Source organism: Mercenaria mercenaria, unplaced genomic scaffold (genome assembly GCF_021730395.1).
Source record: "Mercenaria mercenaria strain notata unplaced genomic scaffold, MADL_Memer_1 contig_2906, whole genome shotgun sequence".
Taxonomy (NCBI): domain Eukaryota; kingdom Metazoa; phylum Mollusca; class Bivalvia; order Venerida; family Veneridae; genus Mercenaria; species Mercenaria mercenaria.
In genome coordinates this window covers 22,880-45,025 of record NW_026460996.1, presented here as the reverse complement: position 1 = coordinate 45,025, position 22,146 = coordinate 22,880, and the positions used below count along the sequence as shown (strand labels likewise).

At 34.7% G+C, this 22,146-nt stretch overlaps 2 protein-coding genes across 2 annotated transcripts; both read left to right on the top strand.

Moving 5' to 3' along the window:
* Positions 1–7,743: 7,743 nt before the first annotated feature.
* Positions 7,744–9,186, top strand: LOC128552559 (uncharacterized). Its single transcript, XM_053533608.1, has one exon. It carries the CDS (start codon positions 7,744–7,746, stop codon positions 9,184–9,186), a length of 1,443 nt encoding a protein of 480 aa, XP_053389583.1.
* Positions 9,187–20,761: 11,575 nt separating this feature from the next.
* Positions 20,762–21,763, top strand: LOC128552558 (E3 ubiquitin-protein ligase TRIM33-like). The gene has a single exon (XM_053533607.1). The coding sequence runs from the start codon at positions 20,762–20,764 to the stop codon at positions 21,761–21,763; it is 1,002 nt and encodes a 333-aa protein (XP_053389582.1).
* The last annotated feature ends 383 nt before the right edge of the window (positions 21,764–22,146 follow it).

The window sequence follows — 22,146 nt, the reverse complement described above, 5'->3', positions numbered from 1 at the left end:
TGTTGAGGATGTTGATGCGCCTTTGACTCAGAATGGACTCTATAAATATTTGTAAATAAATATTAATATCTAATAATTTCTACGTTGAGTCATTTCTTAACCACTTGATAGATAAATTACATTGAGCAAAGTTTTTGATCGGTCGTCTCATGTTTGTTATATTTCAAAAGGCTGGCAAGACATCAAAAGAAACTAAATGAAACTTGTAACATGAAAATGATTATTATTTCTCCTCGTAAGTTGACTGCATAATACGTGATGGAAATCCACCGACCCTTAAAACATCACAAAATATTATTATAGTCAAGCGAACCTGATTATGCAATAACGGCATTCATATGCAACATGTCTGTACATCCCAGTCCATTGAAAAAGTTAGAATTCCCAAATCAAACTGTTCAAAATTTCACGTCGAAAGTACTCAGCTGTAAGTATGTGCCGAAAAGACGGACGCTTCCAGTGTTTTAAGAGTCAAATGTGCTAATACGTTACTAACACATTGAAAATTTCAACAGTCTTAATGATTTTGATTACAAAGTAAATAATTAATAATGAACATTCAGAAGAAACCTATTGACCTGGAATCTAAATACATAACAGAAGCAGATATAAATTGCAGAGCTGTTCGAAATATTTTATCGTTCTTCATATTGTTTTGTTCCTCCCGCATCCGGCTTCCGAACTTATTGCTCCCATACTTAAAGCATTTATAAGAAGGTTTGATACAATATTTGTCACTATGTTTTGACAACTGTGGAAAAATGATAGTACGGATACTGGACTGGAACAGTCACCCATAAAAAAGGAGTTACATTGCACAGAAACAGACATTTAATAAACACCTTCTTCTCTTAGTAATTGCAAATTTAAGCAGACACCGATTTGGACTTTATATATTTTGCCTCTAGTAAATAAAGAATTCAGAATTTATATCGAGTACTGAGTTTTAATGTTTTATAGACGTATCTAAATGTTTTAAATTTCTGTGCATCTAAGGCTGAAAGGTGTCACCCCGGTATTGAAGTACTTCCGGGTCGTTGTATCCTAGGAAGCAGTTCTTTGAAATTTTGAAGTTCCCAATTTGAAGCCATCCTTACTTTGACTTGTTAAATTCCAAACGTATTTACTGACACTGTGTACATTTTGTGTCATTTCTGATGTCTTTAACATTTGTTTTGTATGTCTTTTTCAGGACTACATTTCTGTAGGAAGGATTACAAAACTACTCCAGACTGGCGGCCATGACAGATGTGTGTGGGAACTTAATACTTTGATGTGTAGCAAAAACGTTCATTGTTGATGACAGTGTTATTCTATGCTATATTGACTGGGATAGTGTTACACTTCAGAAATGTAGAGCTGTCAATGCTGTAAATTTGTTGTGAAATTCACAATCCATGTCCAAAAGTGCTTGTTTTATATATATTTAGCAAAGAAGGAGAATTGTACCGGGCCGACACCATAATGTAGAACTCGTAAAGTTCGTCCTTGATCCGTCTGACATAACTACACAAAACAAAAGATATAATCAGACAGTCTCACTGTGCAGATACTCAATAAATATCATGAATTCTTCAAAATTATGTTTCTGTCAAAGGTGTTTTTATTTTATTTGTTTTATTTAGTCTGCAAAATGATCACTTCCAGGCTTCAGTTCAGTTAAAAATGATTTTGTCGTGAAAATAAATGCAGTGAAAGTAAGTACATTTGTCAAATGTGTCATCGATACTTCTTAAAAATTCACCAGACCTTTTCGGGGATTGAAGGCATAAGAAAAAATAATATATAAAATAGACTTCTCTTTTATTTACTTTAATATATAAGAAAAACAGTAATGGCAGTTTCTAGAGACAAGAACATAAATTAAGATGGAAATCCGAGAACAAAATGTATTTCAGTAATATTGATTCTCAATTTCATTATGTACATGTACAGAAGTGTATCAATACACCCATGCTTAGCCGGGAATACAACTTTATAGCAAACTGGGTAATATAAATATATTTCGTTGTTCAAATGAGCACACCAAAAGTTAATCTTTTTATAAATTCCAATTTCAAATTTGTTTCTGAAAAAACTAGGAGTCATCTATAGCGCTTTTTGCTGAACCAAAAATAATACCACATGAGACAGAAATTAAATGTGATTGTACTGCTCCTCTCCAAAGCAAAGCTATTTACAATGATTCTAGCATTTAACTTGTTTTGTCGTTGACAGGGGGGTGTTTTAACAAGAGAGAAGACGCGTGTTAACAGAAAGATTTCCGCGATACACCATTTTACATAGTCGTGTTCCGTGCCAAAGCGTAAATGTATTACGGCACCATAACGGATAATTAAAAAAAAATGATATCAACGTCATACAACAACGTTGATATTCCCGTATGTTTCGTGGACATTTGATGACGTTGATAGACAATATATTCATTTTTGAGCTTTTCACATGTTTACGATAGAATAGCGTTTCGTTACATAACATCTGAAGAATTTCTCACGGTACGTTGGTAAACTCGCCCTACCGGGCTTTGGCACCAACTAATCCCTCGCGAACCTGCAAATGTTACAACGAAAAAAAAACATGCGCTATCCCTACAATAAAACTGGACGTAATATCGTCCGCGATTTCATCGGATAGTTGTCAAAAGAGATTTTTCGCGCATCCGTTCGTACAATAACTTTTGTCTCGAAACCTGTGGCAACGAAGTAAAAAGAAGAGAAAAGTTTATCGAGGCACCTAACGAAACAGGTCACCGTGTAAATTGTAGGAATAAAAACTCAATTACTAGGTGAAATATATCCTACTTTGGATTTTGAAAGTTGAACATCCGTCATTTTTCTAGTCATAATGCCGTTCCTTCACTTAGGTAAACACTGTATAAGCACATGTACGCCCTGGTATAACAAATAACAAATAAAACATAAAAGGGACGTAATTTTGTCAGTGTAAAATTTAAAAAGCTGTAATCATTACAGTTTCTAAGTTCTTTAATATTCAATTTCAACATTCCCATTCAAAGAAAATCTGTAAGAAGAATTTTTAGAAGTACAGAATGCTACTGTACTCAGTAATTTTGCATTTATGGAGCAAAAGTCATTTCTTAGGATACACAAATATTGAGCTTTCACCGATATATGCTCCATAGATAATACCTCGGAAGCACAGAGCACCACAAACACAACCACAGAGCCACGCATTTGCAAAGTAGACCCACAACAAAAAGAAGCTGTAACAGAAAAATATTACAGACGGGTTGCTTCAAAAATCCAACAAGTACATTTTAATTTTATGCAAAATATAGATAGAGGGGGAGGAAGGGGTAAGGGGTAGAAAGGGGGGTGGGGGAGGGGGTTGAAGGGGAAAGTAGAACAAGGATGAATATACAAAGGGAATGCTACGTTCCTTAATCACAGTTACACTACAACGTAAACCACAGTAGCGCAGACATTCATGTACCAAAGACAAACACACACACCCACACACAACTAACTAACATAGATAAACAGACAAGTAAGATATAACAACACTGTAGGGCACCGCCCAAGACACACAGACGCACAAGCACACAAACGCACACATATAAGCAGGAAAAAACAACAATCGGGCACCGCCTTAGGATTCCGGCAGCCAAAATTAAGGTGGGCACGATTACTTACTCATAATAAAGGGGGAGGGGATGCCAAAACAAGGGAGCGCAATTACAAGGGGAAAGGATGGGGGCGATGGGGTGGGGGGGGGGGTAAGGAGAAAGAGGAAAGAAATGCTAACAATAAACAAGACAACATACTCAACACAATATCTAAGACAGACAGAAAATAAGTTGAAAATAGGAGCACCGCCTTGGAACGGTCAGTAACCTATATAATGGAAACTGGGGGTTTAAACGCGTTTAGGGCGTGCCAACCTCGCACTTACCCTATTTTCAACAAGTTAGACAACACAATGTACATAAAATCCCCGCTAAGAAAGGCTCTAACATTAGCGAAAAAATACCGGATCATAATAAGTAAAACATCAAATGCAGGTAAATCTAAGGTATAATTACACCAATGTACTCAACAACTTGTCTGAAGTCAGAGCACCAAGAGCCTAACTTTTAAGGGCACGGCAAAGAAAGCTGCAAGACAAAATTCCACTCCCTCTGTCCGTTTTATGTAGGATTTAGGAGAAAAGCATCATGGAGTCTTACACTTTATCAGTCATCATCAAATAGGAAAGCGTAGCTATTAACTGTATTAACAAAAATGCACTGTGATTTATGATTTTCGCATCGTATCCTCTTTTGATAAACTTTTTAACACATTTTACAAATATCTGATTTAAATAAGGACCATGTTTAATTTTCCGAATTTTATAAACTACATCTCCATAATATTCCGGGTGTGTAAGTCCAAGTTTTAAAAGTGTTTTAGGTTAGTATTATATTTCTCTAACAGTTCGGACGATCTGTAGTAAAATTTACTGAAAGCTTTCCGTAGCTTATCATAACGGTGAACCTGTTGTAATAATGTTTTGGTGATATGAAGATTTCTATCATTAAAAGCCTCTATCTTTGAGCAAGCTCTAGCAAAACGAATACGTTGTGAAATATAGACACCGTATGATGTTTCTCGAGGGACATCTCCATAAAGGTGGGGGAAGTTGACAATTTCAAAATTAAAATCGTCTCTTTTATCATATATTTTCGTTTCTAGATTATTATTCACAATTGTTAAATTTAAGTCCAAAAATGACGCTGTTAAGCTGTAACTCTTTTGGGTAAATGTGTTTCACCATTTCTGAAAAATATAGGTTGTCCATATTCAAAATATCATCAAGATACCTCGAGGTTCCATTAAAAGCTTCAATAATTTCAAATTGTGTCTCAGTGGATAAACTAAGCATGAAATCTCGTTCATAACAGTATAAGAATAAATCAGCAATGAGTGGGGCGCAGTTAGTTCCCATTGGGATACCAATTACTTGTCTGTAAATTTTATCGCCAAATTTGATAACTATGTTATCTAATAGAAACCTTAGAGCTTCAAAAACCTGATCACAACTCCATAGGTTGTATCTTTTAAATCTACTGTTAGAAAAGAATACTCTAGTTTCATTGCATGCCAGATAATAAACGTTTTTTCTTGCAAATGTTTTCTCAATTAAAGCTACCAGTTTTTCTTTTATAAGATTATGTGGTAAATTAGTATAAAGAGTAGAAAAGTCATAAGTACTTATATATACTCGGACATTTGAATTGTTTGTTTATTATCTTTTTGATAACATCTCCAGAGTTCTTGATGGACCAAAACAGATTAACACCCGAGTTCTCATATACCGGTACCTTGGAGCAATACTTCTGTACGTGGTCTTTCATTGCAGTCAGACAAGAAGTCAAAAGTAGGGAAATATTTTTTGTAGTGCATAAGGTTGAATTTTCAATAAATCGAGCTTTATATGGAGTTTTGTGTAGTTTAATCCAATAAAGAGTAGGGAGCTTCATCTGATTGTCGTCAAGTGCGACATTAAAATTTATACATTGATCTACATGTTTTTTTCACAATATTATTCTCATCTTGTAGTGATAACTGGTAAGTTTTCGTATGTTTCAGTTCATTTTGTAATATTTCTGTGTAGCAAATGCATCATATAATAATTTTATTTGAAGCTTTGTCTGCAGGAGTTAAAACAAAATTCGTGTATAACTTAGATAAAGCTTTCTTTAAACTTCGAAGTTTGGAGGTAATAAGGAAGGGTTTGATTTATAAAATTTAACTCGAGTTTTTATAATTTTAAATACAGTAAAATACCGTTACCTCGATATTCAAGGGACTGCAGAAATTGCATCGACGTATCCGAAGTTCGACGTAATGATATCGGCTATCTAGGATTACATTTTGTATCTGTGTAGGACGTCTATATTTTCATTACATCCCATGCTTCATTTAGAGGGTTTGAAAGGGGAAAGAAGTAATATAAAACGTAAATACCATCTTGATTGTATTGAAATGGATAAGATCTTAATTCAATAGTACATACATACAACTATTTAAATTTTTACTGGGTCTACCATTAAACTAAATAGAAAAATGTCGAAACCGACCAAAACACATCGTCCTAACCAGAGTATCGAGCTAACCGATATCGAGATAACAATATTCAACTGAATACTCTTTTTCCATTCAGTATGAGCGTTCGATCTGCATTTTCTTTCCAAGTTTAAATTTGACTCGAACAGATAAAAGGATAAGAAATCTGTTTAGATTTGCCCTGATTTCCTGGTTTCTTCAATAATGTGTAATAACATTGTTTGTGTATGAATTTTAATATTAGGATTTGTCGTGAAACAGATAACATTATCCATTCTGCTGACATTTCAAAATAATATCTACAACATATGTCTCTAGGAGCGAGGAGGCATTAAAAGTTTCATTAAATGTATATTATCCTTTTTATATAACAAAATGCATACGAAATTATACAAAAATGATCCACAAACTGTGATCAGAGCGTGGATACACAGTGTGCATGGATGCATGCTTGCGTACGTGCCTGTGTGCGTGTCTGCGTGTGTGCTTAGAATTATTTATAGTCGCCACCGGTGGCGGTAACTATAAGATTGTTAATAAATCATAGTAAAGGGTACTGCAAGAGAAAGAAGACGCTCCAGTTCCAGAACATCCCTAGTTCTTTAGCGTGCCATGTGTAAAACATCCATTTAAGAGAGACCATTACCCGAATGCTTCGTACTTTTGATTTGGAGGAGTGGAGGATTAAACTCATGAACCCTTGTCAGTCAGTTTTTCCCCATGTCTCTGTGTTCGCTCTAACGTAAATACACAGAATACTAGTACACATGTACATCCATATGTTAAACATCTTGGATTTCTTATTTATCAAACGTCTATTTAACAAAGCCATCCTATTTATATGGAATTATAAACACGGTCAAACCTGTATCTACATGCCGTTTAAGAAGAGTCAGAACGTGGTCTTTATTAGCCGGTATCCTTTATTTGCAAGTCAAATAAGCTGTATATTGTGCATTTCTTTAGCACTTGTTTCAAATTGATTTCAAAGATAGAAGGTCTCTATAGTTACATATGTGCATTTAAACGCTTTTGGAAAACAATATCGAAAGTTACAGAAAAAGAAAGTAAACATTTCATGCACAGATCTGTTTGTAAATGTTTTCCTATTTCCTTCAACTCGATATCGTTTTCTAAAAATCTAACGACTAGTATACGCTTGGGTTATTTACATGTTATGACTACCTTAAAGTGTATTTTCATGAAATCAATATCACCAAGGAAGTAAAATATAGATATACAGGTTCAAATAAAGAAGAATACAGAAAGGTATTGGCATTTTGATAATATAGTGATATATAAGAGTATATGTGATAAAACTTTTCTTTCTTGTAAATCATAAGACTGATAAAAGGAGACGGATTTACACATTGTAAATTTTACGTATGAAGACTATAGTTACAGTTATATGAACAGATTATTTCAAGTTACTTTATACGTCACTGAGAATATAAATGTTACTTTATAAATATGGCAACATGGTGAAAATAAGTAAATATGTGACTACCGCATCGGACGAAATCAAGGACATATAGTGTGAACCATGTGTTGGTGATGGAAAAGATAAAAGCAGAAGGATTCAGTGTGGACTGTTCAGTGTATCTGTGTGGACAATGTTATAACAGTCACGGGAGATTTAAAGCGTTCAAACACCATGTGCTCCAGGATAAAAAAAAATATGCCTGTTGATGTAGCAGGAACAGGTGTACTTGATGTGTGCGTAGAAAAGTGTTCTAAACATCCAACAAAGGTTACTGAATACTTTTGCCGGTCATGTGACACACTTGGATGTAGTGCGTGCGTAACTACAAACCATCACCAATGCCAAAATGTTGACCATATACCGGACATTGTTACAGATCTAGAAAGCAATGTGGAATTCAAAGAGTTTGTTGAATACTTCGATAAAAATCTTACGGCGGTAAAACAAAGAAAAGAAAAAATTAATTCAAGAAAAACTGAGGTAGAGGAAATGAAAAAGCAGGCAAAGGCAGAGCTTAAAAAACAGCGTGATGAGATAAACAAGTTTTTTGACCAACTGGAGGATGAAATGGAAAATGAGATAACAGAGATTGACAAAAATAATAAGGATAGATTAAAAGCAGCGTCAGAAAGATGTAATACCATAAATGATGAACTAAACAAAATGAAAACTGCTATCGAGACAAACAGAACAAATGGAAAAAATTGTGAACTGTTCGTGAAAATGAAAAGATCGAAACCGGATATTGAAAAGCTTGACAGTCAGTTTGAAATACTATATGAAGAGAGCAAAGTACAAAGATATAAACTAGTGCAATCCGCACAGACAAAGCAAATAATGAAAAACACAACTGAAATATGCAGAATGTTAAAACTTGTTTCAGAGATTGATGTAAGCTCTTGCAAAGACAAGAAAAAACCACGTATTGAAGGGATGTCATTGGTACAGAGACATTACCTTGCTGTAGGAGACGGTACCAATAAAGCAGTGAAAATTATTGATACTAGAAATGGCAGAGTAACATCTGAAATTAGTTTGGACTGTGAATATATATGGAGTGTCACAAATATCAAGAACGACCAAATTATAGTTTCACTGACATCTCCTGAACCTAAATACCAGAATAATCTTCTCACGCTGACTGTATCAGCGTCGGGTACGCTAAGTAAAGGTAACGTGATAACAACTAAAGAAACAGTTTACGATGTTGCTGCCATTGCAAAACAACTCTATGTGTTACATAACAATGCAATCAAAGTACTCGATATGCATGGAAATGTTACAAAAACAACAAGATATGATTACACTTCCATTCCTTCTATAGTTTTAAGTCCTGACAAGAAAATCATTTACCTGACAAAGTATACAAATAATATTGTAACAAGTATGACCTTGGATTGCAAGGTCACAGCTACCTACAATGACATAGATCTTAAATATCCCTGGGGTATAACAGTGGACGATGAGGGTTTTGTCTATGTAAGAACCGATGAAGGCATTCATCAGTTGACAAAAGACTGTACCAAGGTTCAGATTATCTTAGACGACGAGAATTGCGGAAGTATAACCTATTCTGGTGCAGATAAAAGGTTGTACGTAGTACAAGCTGAGAAAATAAAAGTGTATGAACTGAAGTAGAACGTTACACGCTAACCTCCAAAATGAAAACATTCGACCCTCTGCAGGAAGCTTCTGGTATGTAAACTACCGACTCAATTAAGAAGACTTCGGATTTACAGGACACGTCAACCTATAACACCTCTAAGTTTAAATACTATGAAATCCAAGAAGTGAAAGCACTATTTGTTTTACACCAAGTTCCGATTGAAACGCAATATGTGATACTTCCTATTCTGCTGATGGTGGTACAAATAGAAGTTACAGAAGTATTTGGATATCTGTTAATCTTCTGTCAATAATGAAAATGAAATTTGCTGTTTGAACATTTTAAACAAGTGAAATTACCAGTTTTATGAATGTCATGTCTACCAACCATTTTAAGTCACCGTAAGGTCACCGTAAGGTAAACCAGATATTGACGTGTTTTTGACCAAACTTTTACTAAGCTTATACTCAACAGTTCATATTGTTAATTTTGGCTGTCATCTGTTGTTGCCATGATTTTCCTGCCTTATAACTAATTTTGTTTGTTTGTAATTGCAGACAAATTTGTGCATTATTGTTTGAAAATGGGTTGAATAAGGGTTCATCTATAAATCATTTGTATATATGTGTTCATGTGCTACGCCGCTATGTGCATATAAGGTTACATATAAACGTTACATACCCCTATTTCCCTGTGGAGTGCAGCTTTTCTTTTTCATGTATTATTACATGACACCTTTTATAAATCACCAGTCCATATTTTGTGCTATTGGCCGGTCTATCGTTTAACATTGAATTTTATTGGGATTATTTCTGATGTCAAATAATACAATGCATTGTGTCAGTAGGGTCTAATAGTTGTTCCAGGTTGTGTTGACACGTCATATTTATAAGTATCAGTCACTCAGTCAGTGTATGATTTGACTTTGACCTGTGATCTAATGGCCCCCACAATTAATATAGACAATCTACTAACCATAAACAACCATACTACTAAGTGTAATGGCCATAGGCCAAAGCTTTCTCAAGCTACATATCATAAACAATTTCAGTCTCAAGGTCATTGTGACCTTGATCGTCAATCTCCAAAACACAGACAAACAAAAGGGGTCATCTACGACCATTGGCAAACACCTTGTAAAGTTTGATTTCCGTAGGCTGAAGCATTCTACAGCTTAAGATAAGAAACCATTTTAATCTCGCGATAACCGCGTCATTGACCCTTCATATAGTAACACATTAAGGTGATTAGTCAGATTAGTCATATTTTGGTCCAGTCATGTTTTTGTTCATCCCTTTAACATCCGGACATATACTGGCAGTAAACAGTTGGTAGTTGAACATTTGAATAACCAACTACATACTAGTTGCCAGTAACTGTTGTATATTCAATATGTTTTGGAAAAAAAAAACAGTTTACTAAATGTTATCAATTTGTCTTTGACAGTCGGTAGAGAGCTGGTTATTCGACATTTTTCAGGAAATCTATTTTTTTTTTCAGTCGAAAGAGATAAAAATATTCAACTAATAACGCTTGATTTGCGTCATGTTTCAGAAAATCTATTTTCAGTAGGGATGGGAACGAATACTGAAATCAATATTCGAATATTCGGTTTGCCATATTCGAATATATTCGAATATTCGGTTTGTTTTAATGGAAGCTTTAAATTCTTATTAAGTGATTGGCATATACACAACGTATTCATTTGTTTAAAGCGTGGATCATCGTAAGTAATAAGGCCAAAAAATATTTGTTTCGGGTAACCCGATCCTACCTAGCTAAACCCGCCGATCCTAGCGTTTTATTTCACGATTCTGTCAGTATAACCATGAATATATTTAACTAATTCAGTGTTTTAGCTTCAAAATGATACGAAAAATCAAAACGATTATAATTTAGACCGTCGCAATTTTATCTAAAAATAGCAGGTCGTCCCATTTAAACACGTGACGCGCTGTTGTATTACCGCCGCCATTTTGAAAATTTTCAATCGGCGTGTAAAAAGCAAGTAAGGCAGACATAAACCTCCTTCAGCATGAACGTATGCATCAATCATATGTTATTTCTTGATCTTCTTATAAAGTACTTCAAAATTTAATTCGAATACGGTCGATTGCGAATGAAAACCGATTCTGCGGATGGTTTGAAACGTCGTACAAAATATTGTGAAAAGATCGGCAATATCTACAAGTTTGGTATTGTTTTCGAAAAAAAAATCTACAATTACATAAAACAGGCGCCAATAAAAATGAACAAAAGATAAAAAGATATCGCATTTACACCTAATACAAACTGTTAATCCTTAGCGATGACCCCAGGTAATTATGCATTGCAGTTTTCTTGTTAATTGGACATCTTTTGACATTCATCTGACACATTGACGCCTGTTGCAAACTGTTAATCCGTAACGATTGCCCCTGCCAATTATGCATTGCTATTTTCTTGTTAATTGGACACCTTTTGATACTCGATAAACAAACATGACATGGTTTTATTCTGTAGAATTAGCATGCTCATATTGCCCAAAATCAATGATACTTATTTTGAAAAAAAAAATACAAAAATTTACGAATATTCGAATTTGATTTTCATATTCGAATATTCGACCGATTTCCGAATATTCGAATATTCGAATATTCGTTCCCATCCCTAATTTTCAGACATAAAAAAGATAAAATCATTCAATTTAATGCTTGAATTGCTGTTAGATCTTTCAATACATCAGGCGCGTAGCTGCTTTTACGCAGATACGCAGCTGCGTAGTGAAAATCTGGCAAGCATACACAATTAAATTGGCTAATCTCTTTCGTTGCAATAAGAAGTTTATATCATGCAACGGAAGTTGCTCCATACGCAAACCTATACTATGTTAGTGCGCCGTAAAACCCAAATAAATAAATAAATAAATCATTGCTTACTTCATATTCTGTTTAACAATTGTGGTACAGTTTTGCAATTTATTTCGTTGTCTATCCTACTATTTGATTACTTATTTTGTAATAATCCTGAACGTGTGAAATATTACAATCATACCCCGTCCGTCTATGCTATCGGTTTGAAAAGGCAAACTTCTATAATAGAACTATAACAAAATGTCAAAAAAATGAGAAAAAAAATGGTGACTTTCAAGCCTAAAAGTAATTTGGAATAGGATATATTATATCTACTGCAGACATAATTTTCACGCATAATGGTTATTAAGTTATTTTCAAACGCCATAAAATATCTGATATATCTTATAATGTATGCAATTATCAATTATTCCATGGTCACATTATTGAAGTAAATAAGATCAAATAGAAATCAAAAAAATATACCCACTTATTGCTCGGGTTTGATACCTGTTACGATATTACAGTGTGTGACATCCAGTTTACAGTGAGATAAATATCTTCTTAATTTATAGGTGATTACATATATTTCAGTAACATAATAGGTAACTAAATTATATGTATTATATTTCAGAAGACCTTAAACAAGATTCTTAAAAGTTATCAGATCAAAATTTCAGTGTAATATCGTCGAGATATATTAACAATCACGCTATGTTTTTAAAATTTCTTTTATGAATCAGTATGTTAGTACAATGTCTACCCAATGCTAATGTTCAAGCCTTGTATAACACTTCTTAAAAAGGACTATTTTTGGTTCGCTATATATATGGAAATATGTTCCTTATATTCGATAATTTCTATAACCATGTTTGCTATAACCATTTTATTTTACATTGTAGGGACATTTTAAATTGTTCCTTATAACCAAAAATTTACCAAAAATTCATTATAACTATGTTCGTTCTATTTGAAGTTTACTCGTATATAATTTTGCTAGCGTGAAATCACAGTAGTGAAGTACGAGATCGCAATGGCGAATCGCCAAATTGTGAATTTTCCGTAATTTCGCACTTCGCCTTTGCAGTCTTGCGCTCCGGAAACATAGTTTTGTGTTTTGTGCTTCTCCATCATGCACAGGTGATAAGCGAAGCGTTGGATCACGATGGCGAAACACGAAATCTCAAAATTTTCTTAATTTCGCACTTCGCCATCGGGATCTCACGCGTCGCCACCGCTATTTTGCTCTTCACGCTTCGCAAACATGTGCAGGTGATACATGAATGGCGAAGCACGAAACTGCTAAAATTTTGCGATCTCCCATTTTGCCGTCGTGGCCTCGCGCTTCTCATATCCACAGAGAAAGCAGAGCGTGAAATCGAGACGGCTAAGGGTGAAACCTTGAAAATTTCTTAATTTCGCACTTTGCCATCATGATCTCGCGCTTCGCCATCGTCATTTCGCGCTTCACGATACGTAAAGCGCGGAAACAGGATGACAAAGCTTGAGTTATGGCAAAATTCCTTTTAACAACTATCGTATATATACTTATAGATATATCCCATGAATGATATATCCAGTCATAATAATATTTTGAAAATGTGTTACCACGAACCATCTGTTTTGAATAAATACCTGCACACATGTACATGAACTGAACCACAGTTTACATGTGCGATATTACACGAATATCTAGTGAAACAATACATTTTACTTTAAAAGAAATGAGAAAGAATAATTTATTCGTGCAATATTTATGCTTCAAATATACGTTAAAATGCACCATTTGCGTTCTCACATTAAAAAAGTAATCAAAGGGAGGATACCCCGACCCCGACATTACCTCTGCGTACTATGAAAAATGTCCCAGCTACGCGCCTGTACATAAATCAGTCTTCAATCATTAGAGCCAGTTGTCAATTAGGAGTCATCTATAGCATATTTTTGCTGAACCAGATAGAATACCATAAGAAACAGAATGTGATTAAGGTCCTCCTCATCAAACGTGATACTAGCATAAAATTGCTTTTTTTTTTTCGTTTTTAGGGAGTCTTTTAAACGTGTGTTAACAAAGACATTCTCGCGCTCATGCGCTGTTAACACACCTTTTTACATATGGTGGTTTGTGGCAAAGCGTAAACATATTATGGCCCCATAACAGGTAATTCAAAAGGAAATGACGTCAACGTTATTAAACTACGCTGACATTCCTGCGCATTTCATGATCATTTAATGACGTTGATATAAAATAAATTCATTTTTGAGCGTTTAACACATTTTATGCTAGAATAGCGTTAGCACATGTAGACTTCGTTTCATGACATCTGAAACCTTCGTTTCATGACATCTGAAACATGCGTTATCTCTACAATAAAACTGGAGATAATGTCGTCCACGATAAAATAATGCTTAAAACAAAAACATCTTAATTGCTATCGGATTGAAAGATATTGAATGTGAGAAGTAATACTTTCTTCTGAAAGTAGTCAAGAGATTTTCGCGTATTCGTTCTTGCAATAACTGTTTTGTCTCGACACCTATAACAACAAAAATGAATAAGTCATAAGAATAAAAACTCAGTTGTAAGGTAACATATATCCTACTTTCGATTTTGAAAGTTTGCTCACTTAAGTCAGCACTCACAAGCAACTGCACGCCCTTGCATAACAAATAAACATCTGAAAATTGATATTGCCAAGTAAACATCTATTATATCTCCTCCAAAAGCCATAAATGAATAATGTAAGTGTTCTGACAGTATTATAACGTAAAAGGGACTTAATTTTGTCACTGCAAAATGTAAAACCCTGTTAGGGTTCTAGCCAGGATTTTCTGAAGGCATGTTGCTGAAGGGTATTTTTGAAAAGAGCGTGGACGACAATGGGGTGGGTGCGGGAGGGGTACCCCCTCGTGCTGGGGGGGGGGTATGGAGGGTCACCCCTAGAAAATTTTGTATTACTACAATTCATTTTTGTGCATTCTGGTGCATTTCAGAGTGAAAAACACAGTGTTATTTTCAATGTTTAATAAGCATCATTTACATGCTCAACAAGAACAAATAGAGATAATGTGTCATAAAAAATTCCTCTAGAGTTTATGTGCTGAATGACAATGTAAACTTATCCAGTTATATAAGTTTCTGAAAATGTTCACTATTTATTTTACATAAAACAACACAATTTTAGCACTGCACATTAAAGTTTCAGTCTTCTATTCCTGTGGAATTTATTTGCTGAATGACAACGTAAACTTATCAATTTTGTGTACTTGGCGTTATCCCCCTTCTCCAAACTATTTAGAACATCCACTCCTAATGTCTTAGCTACATCAACTAAAGGTTTGTGTTTGGTGGTGTGGGGAATTTCCTCCTTACACGGAAAGTAAAGAAGTGTCATAGATACTGTCATTGCCTCACGGTTAACATGTTCTTCCCTCACAAAACAAGCCTCGATCCCACCACCTGTTTTTGCTTCCGCAACGTCAAATAACAATGCTTTCTTGTGTGAGTCTCAGTCCTTATGAAATACTAAAGATGACTGCCTTATTGAGGTACATGGAATGTCAACCCACACAGATCTATCAGGAACACACTTCTTTGGCCTTCTCTGCTGCTAAACACATACTGAACACAACATACCTTGGCCTGAAGTAAAGAATTTAAAACAATTTTGTTATTTACATAGCCATAGGGATCCGTCACTGCTATGATAAGAGATCTAAATGTTTTTTTAATGAATTTCAAGAACTTATATGTAAAAAAAGACACAAACACATAAAACATACTGTAGCCCTGTGTGTAAAAGCCATGACAACTTAATTTCTAGTTAGTCATCAACTCTTCCTCCCTATTTTCTAAGTATGCATGTCCAATATTTTTTCCCCAAAGGAATCAGATTTGAAATATAAAGAGTGGTCTTCTTATAATTTGTTAACAATTGATAGTTTGCACTTTTTTTTTAAATACGTTAACTGATCGCTTGATACATATGATATGATACATTCAATAGACCGTTCAGTATTTTTGGGATTACTTAAAAATGATTTAAATCACCATTCTCTGAGACTGTCATCCAGGGAAACGCTTGTTTCCATTTTAGATCAATGCCTGATTTCCTTTGGCCATCCGGCGTGACTGGGTTGGATTCTGAATTTGTAACCGTTTTCCCAGGTGTACCTGGTCCAGGAAAAATGTCATTCACAGATTGTCTCGCTTTTTACATCGCACTGTCTCTGAGTCACTAACATTGTTCTCCTTCCGGAGCTTCTTGAAATAGTTCATATTTAACAATGTCACACTCTCTGATTTACGTTTATTTCCAGGCATCATCAATAATTAAGTAATAGATCAACAATATTTAAAACTTTTCTCTACAAGTTCTATTTTGAAAGTGACGACAGAAACATTAATTCTGCCATTGTCTTTTCGATATTCCACCCGTGTCATCAGTTAATTTTCTTAGTCTTTAATGTTATCTAATAGTATAAGAAAATCTTTTTAATAACCTCAATTAGACCGAGTCGGTTATTATTTTGGGTAATTGCAATCCATCCTTTAAAGGACCTCCGGTTTTATTATATACATGTACTTGAATAAATTATGTAAAAGGTATGGCTTGTATTTCACTTCCGTGTTGTACTGAAAATCCTGTATTGTTCATGTTATTAAACAACATTGTTTTATGAATACCACAGACAAAAAACCCACTCTTATAAAATACTATTCGATGTTCATTGGTCGAAAACAAAACAACAAACAAGTTGGATGTATTTGTAAAAATGGCCATTATAGTACTAGCTAGATCTGGGATGGTGTATGCGGCTCTCGTGGATTTCGCTAGGCCGTATGTCACTTGGCATTTGCACGCCCCTTGTGATTAGACATGACAAAATCCACCCGAGCCGAACTCAGTTTTCCAGATCAAGCAATTATCATAATAAGCCTATTATATCTTTTTGCCTGGCCTCAGCACATGAAGCATAATAGTAACCTGATTTCATAGCTAGTAAATATTAAAAGCCATACTTTGGTAATAAGATACTTGTAAATAGTCAAAAGGGAAATAAAGCCATATTAAACAAAACTTAACGCACCTCGGTATTTTTGGAAATAGTTTTTCATAATTTTAACAGTAACTTCTGAAATTTCTCACACATGTTGTTCACAAAAATGTCAACAAAATCAAATAATGTAAGCACACCATTTTTATTCGTTTTACGACGTCTGCTTATATTCAAAAAGTCAATAAAAGTAAGATGAATGTTTCATTCTTATTTATGAAGCAAAGGTGTAAGGTTACACACATATGGATTTTTCACAGATAAATGGTCTATTAATCAACAAAATTTAAATTTGACTCCAATAGACAACAATATAAGATGTCTACTTTGTTTTGTTCTAATTTTTCTACCTTTAATCGAAATCGTCGTTTTTTGTAAATTCGAAACATTTATTTGTAATTAAGCGGTCTAAGTTTGTTTGATAGGTAACATAATATCATAGCATTATTCCATTGTGTTGACATCTCTAATTAATATCTGTAATGTGTGAGAAATTTCACAAATGCGCTATAGACAGCCGTTATAGACAGTCAAGAAAGCGAGGGTGCGCTAAAACTTATGTGTATAATATCATTTTTTATAAAGTCATGCTAACGACATCAGATAATAACTAAAATGATTCTCTGTGATCAACGCGTAAATACAATGCGTGCGTGCGTGCTTGCGTGCGTGCGTGTGTGCGTGCGTACGTGCATGCGTGCCTAAGATTCTTTACAGTCGCTATCGACAACTCATACGGGCGACTCGTTTACAACATTGTAAGTAGTTTTATTTTAGAAAGAAGACACTCCAATTCCAGAAGCATTCCTGCTTCTTTAACGTGTCATGTGTAAAAATAGAACACCCATGTATGGGACCCTTACCATTACCCTGGTTTCTTAGTCAGTCAGTTTTACCACCGGGCCACTGCATTCACTCTAACGTAAATACACAGAATACTGGTAAATGTATATGTTAAACATGTTGGATTTCTTATTTGTCAAACGTCCTACAAATTTTGCATTTAACAAAGCAATCCTATTTATACGGAATTATAAACACTGTCAACCCTGCATATACAGGTCATTTAAGAAGAGTCAGAACGTGGTCTTTATTAGCCGGTATCCTTTATTTGAACGTCAAATGAGTGGTGTATTGTGCATTTATTTAGCATTTGTTTCAAATTGAATTCAAAAATAGAAGGTCTCTATAAATCGCAATACCGAAAGTAACAGAAAAAGAAAGAAAATATTTCATGCACAGATCTATTTGTAAATGTTCTCCTATTTTCCTTAACGCGATATCTTTTTTAAAATCTAAAATCTAGTATTAGAGTGACTTAAATTTTATGACTACCTTTGTATTTTGAACTCAATATCGTCAAGGAAGTAAAATGTAGATATAATACAGGTTCAAATCAAGTAGAATGCAGAAAGGTATTGAATATTGATTAAAGCAATAAATACGAGTATATCTATGGAAGCGTATATCGTACATCCTGCTGGCGTGTTCATGTAGGGAAAGGCATGTTATGGTATGTCGACATGCTTCAATAGAACACATCATGCCGACATAATTAACATCTCTTGTCTATATAATATTTAAGTATCGCTACTTGAAGTTTTGTGGCATGCTAATATGTTCTTACCTTTGCTACATATATTATTACGACATTTTAATAATAAGGATATGTAGACATACATCAACACATTTTTGCGAGAAGGTGTATCGCGCTTTGGCTATATATACAGAGTATCGCGGTTTATCTTTTCCCTAATTATATATATGATCTTAGTATTCCGACATACGTTTTGACAACTTTACCTCTTAAACCATTTCGGAGAAACGTCAAAACATAGTAACTAAACCGTCCGTCCGTGTGTGCGTCTCTCTGTCTGTCCGTCTCCACTTTGCCTGTCTGGAGCATAACTTAAAAAAACTATTCAAGGGATTGACTTCTCTCAGTTCGTCTGTCCGTCCTTCCCCACTTTGTTTGTCCGGAACATAACTTAACTAGATGACCACGGGCAATATGTCGAGCCCGCCCTTTTAAATATATGACTGTGACCTCGACCTTTGACCTTTGCACATGACACTCCGTCTCATCGAGTGAAACATTCATGCTAAATATAAACAAGATTCCTCAATGCAAGTCAAAGTTATGGGCCGGACAAGATCTGATATGACATTTGATCCCCAATTGTGACATTGACTTTTAAGTTAGGATATGCACTTGACACACCGTGTCACTGAAGTTAACATTCGTGCCGAATATAAACAAGATTGCTCCATTCATGTCAAAGTTATGGCCGGATTACATGACATTTGACTTTCAACTGTGATATTGACCTTTGAGATAGGAACCTGGGGTTTGCGCATGCCACTGTGAAAATGACCAGATGACTCCAGAGCATCTAAATAACACTGTCTAAGTAAAAAGAAGAACATTTGTTTTAATAGATATCGTTCCGACCGGTACTTGAACCTCCACCCTCCGAAATTTGTTCATTATTTGTTCTTTAGCCAACACCTTAGACCACAGTTACATGGCAGATTTCTTTTTTAAATTGATATTTTATAGAAGCGGAAAAGTAAAGTTCATGAAATTTTGTACTGAACTTAGTTCAAAATGAAATTACTTATGCTGGAGAAATATTTCTTCTGCACTGCACTTCTTTTATTATAATTATTCTCTAATCTTAATTCAAATATTGTAGGTTGACCTTCTATAATAACCAAGAAAATAGATTGACAAAGAAAAAGAAAAAAGGAATAACTCAACAATAACTGGGGCTAGAGATATGGTTACTGGGTATTTCACTCTTTCTCATCGCCATCTACCTATATTCCAAGATTGAAGTTAATCCCTAGCATAGTTTTTAAGTTAAGCTCCGGACAATCAAAGAGAAAGTAAAAATGAGCTAAAACAAGTTACTAAAATTGGAATAATGGTTTCTGGGTACTGCACTCCTCCTTGTTGCCATCTATCTATATTCCTAGTTTGAAGTCGATCCCTTGCATACTTCACGAGTTATGCTACGGACAAGCAAAGCGTAAGTAAAACTCAAAACTCAGAATAACTCAAAAATACTAAGATGGAGTTATGGTTACTAGATATTGTACTCCTCTTTGTCGACATCTACTTATATTCAAAGTTTGAAGTCAATCTCTTAATAGTTTTTAAGTTATGCTCTGGAAAAGCAAAGTGGGGACGGACGGATGGACAGACAGACAGACTGAAAAACGGACGGTTCAATTACTGTATACCTAAACAATTATTTTGACATTTTTCGGCAATGGTTTAAGTGGTTACATTATCAAAATGTATGTCGTAATACTATTATAATATACATAATTAGGGAAAATATAAACCGCGAAGACGTGTTGATGTATGTCGACATATCCTTATTATGAAAATGTCGGAATAATATATGTAGCAAAGGTGAGAACATACTAGCATGCCGCAAAACTTTATGTAGCGATACTGGAATATTATGTAGACAAGTCATCTTATTTATGTCGACTTACTGTGTTCTATTGAAGCAAGTAGACATACCATAACATGTTTTTCCTATATGAACTCGTCAACAGGATGTACGATATACGCTTCCATATATATCTGATATACATTTTCGTTCCTGTAAATCATGGACTGATAAAAAGAGACCGCTTTATACATGAACAAAAAAGATTAGGTTACTTTATACTGCAATGGGAAATAAATTATTGCTTAATTAACATGGCAACATCACAAAAGTACAGTAAATCCGTAACTGCCTCACCGGACGAAATCAAGGATATATATTGTGAACTCTGTGTTGGTGATGGAAAACAGATAGAAGCAGAAGGATTCTGTGTGGACTGTTCAGAATATCTGTGTGGACAATGTTATAACCTTCACGGAAGATTTAAAGCGTTCAAACACCATGTGCTCCAGGATAAGAAAAATATGCCTGTTGATGCAGCGAGAACAAGTGTACTTGATGTGTGCGTAGAAAAGTGTTCTAAACATCCAACAAAGGTTACTGAGTACTTTTGTCAGTCATGTGACACACTTGGATGTAGTGCGTGCATCACTATAAACCATCGCCTGTGTCAAAATGTCGAACGCGTACCGGACATTGTCGTTGATCTAGAAAACAACGAGGAATTCAAACAGTTTGCTGAATACTTCGATGAAACACTTACGGTGCTAAAAGAAAGAAAAGACAAAATTAATTCAAGAAAAACTGAAGTAGAGAAAATAAAACATCAAGCAAAAGCAGAGCTCAAAAAGCAGCGTGATAAGATAAACAAGTTTTTCGACAAACTTAAGGATGAAATGGACAAGAAGGTAATGGACATTGACAAAAATAACAATGATACATTAAAAGTAGCGTCCGACAGATGTAGTATTAATGATGAACTAAACAAAATGAAAAATGCCATCGAGACAAACATGAAAAATGGAAAAAAATGTAAACTGTACATAAAAATGAAAAGATGGAAAAGGGAAATCGAAAAGCTTGACAGAATGTTTGATATGTTATATGAAGTGAGCAATTTACAAAGATATAAACTAGTACAGTCCGCACAGACAGAGAAAATAATGCAAAACACAACTGAAATATGCAGAATTTTAACTGCAAAACTTGTTTCAGAGATTGATGTAAGCTCTTGCAATGACATGGAAAAAACCATATATAGGAGGGATGTCAGTGGTACAGAGATATTACCTTGCTGTTGGAGACAATACCAATAAAGCGGTGAAGATAATAGATACTAGTACTGGCAAAGTAACATCTGAAATAAAAGTGGACTGTGATTCTATTTGGAGTGTCACAAGTGTCTATAGTTTCACTGACATCATTTCTATCAGAATTCCAGAGTAATCTTTTCACTCTGAATGTATCAGCGTCCGGTGCGCTTAGTAAAGGTAACGTGATAACAACTAAAGAACTATTTTACGATGTTGCTGGCATTGCACAACACCTCTATGTGACAAGTAACAATGAAATCAAAGTAATCGAAATGCATGGAAAAGTTCTGAAAACAATACCATGTTTTACTTCTGTTCCTTCTGCTTTAGCTGTAAGTACTGACAAGAGAATGGTTTACTTAACAAGCAAAACAATAACAGTGTAG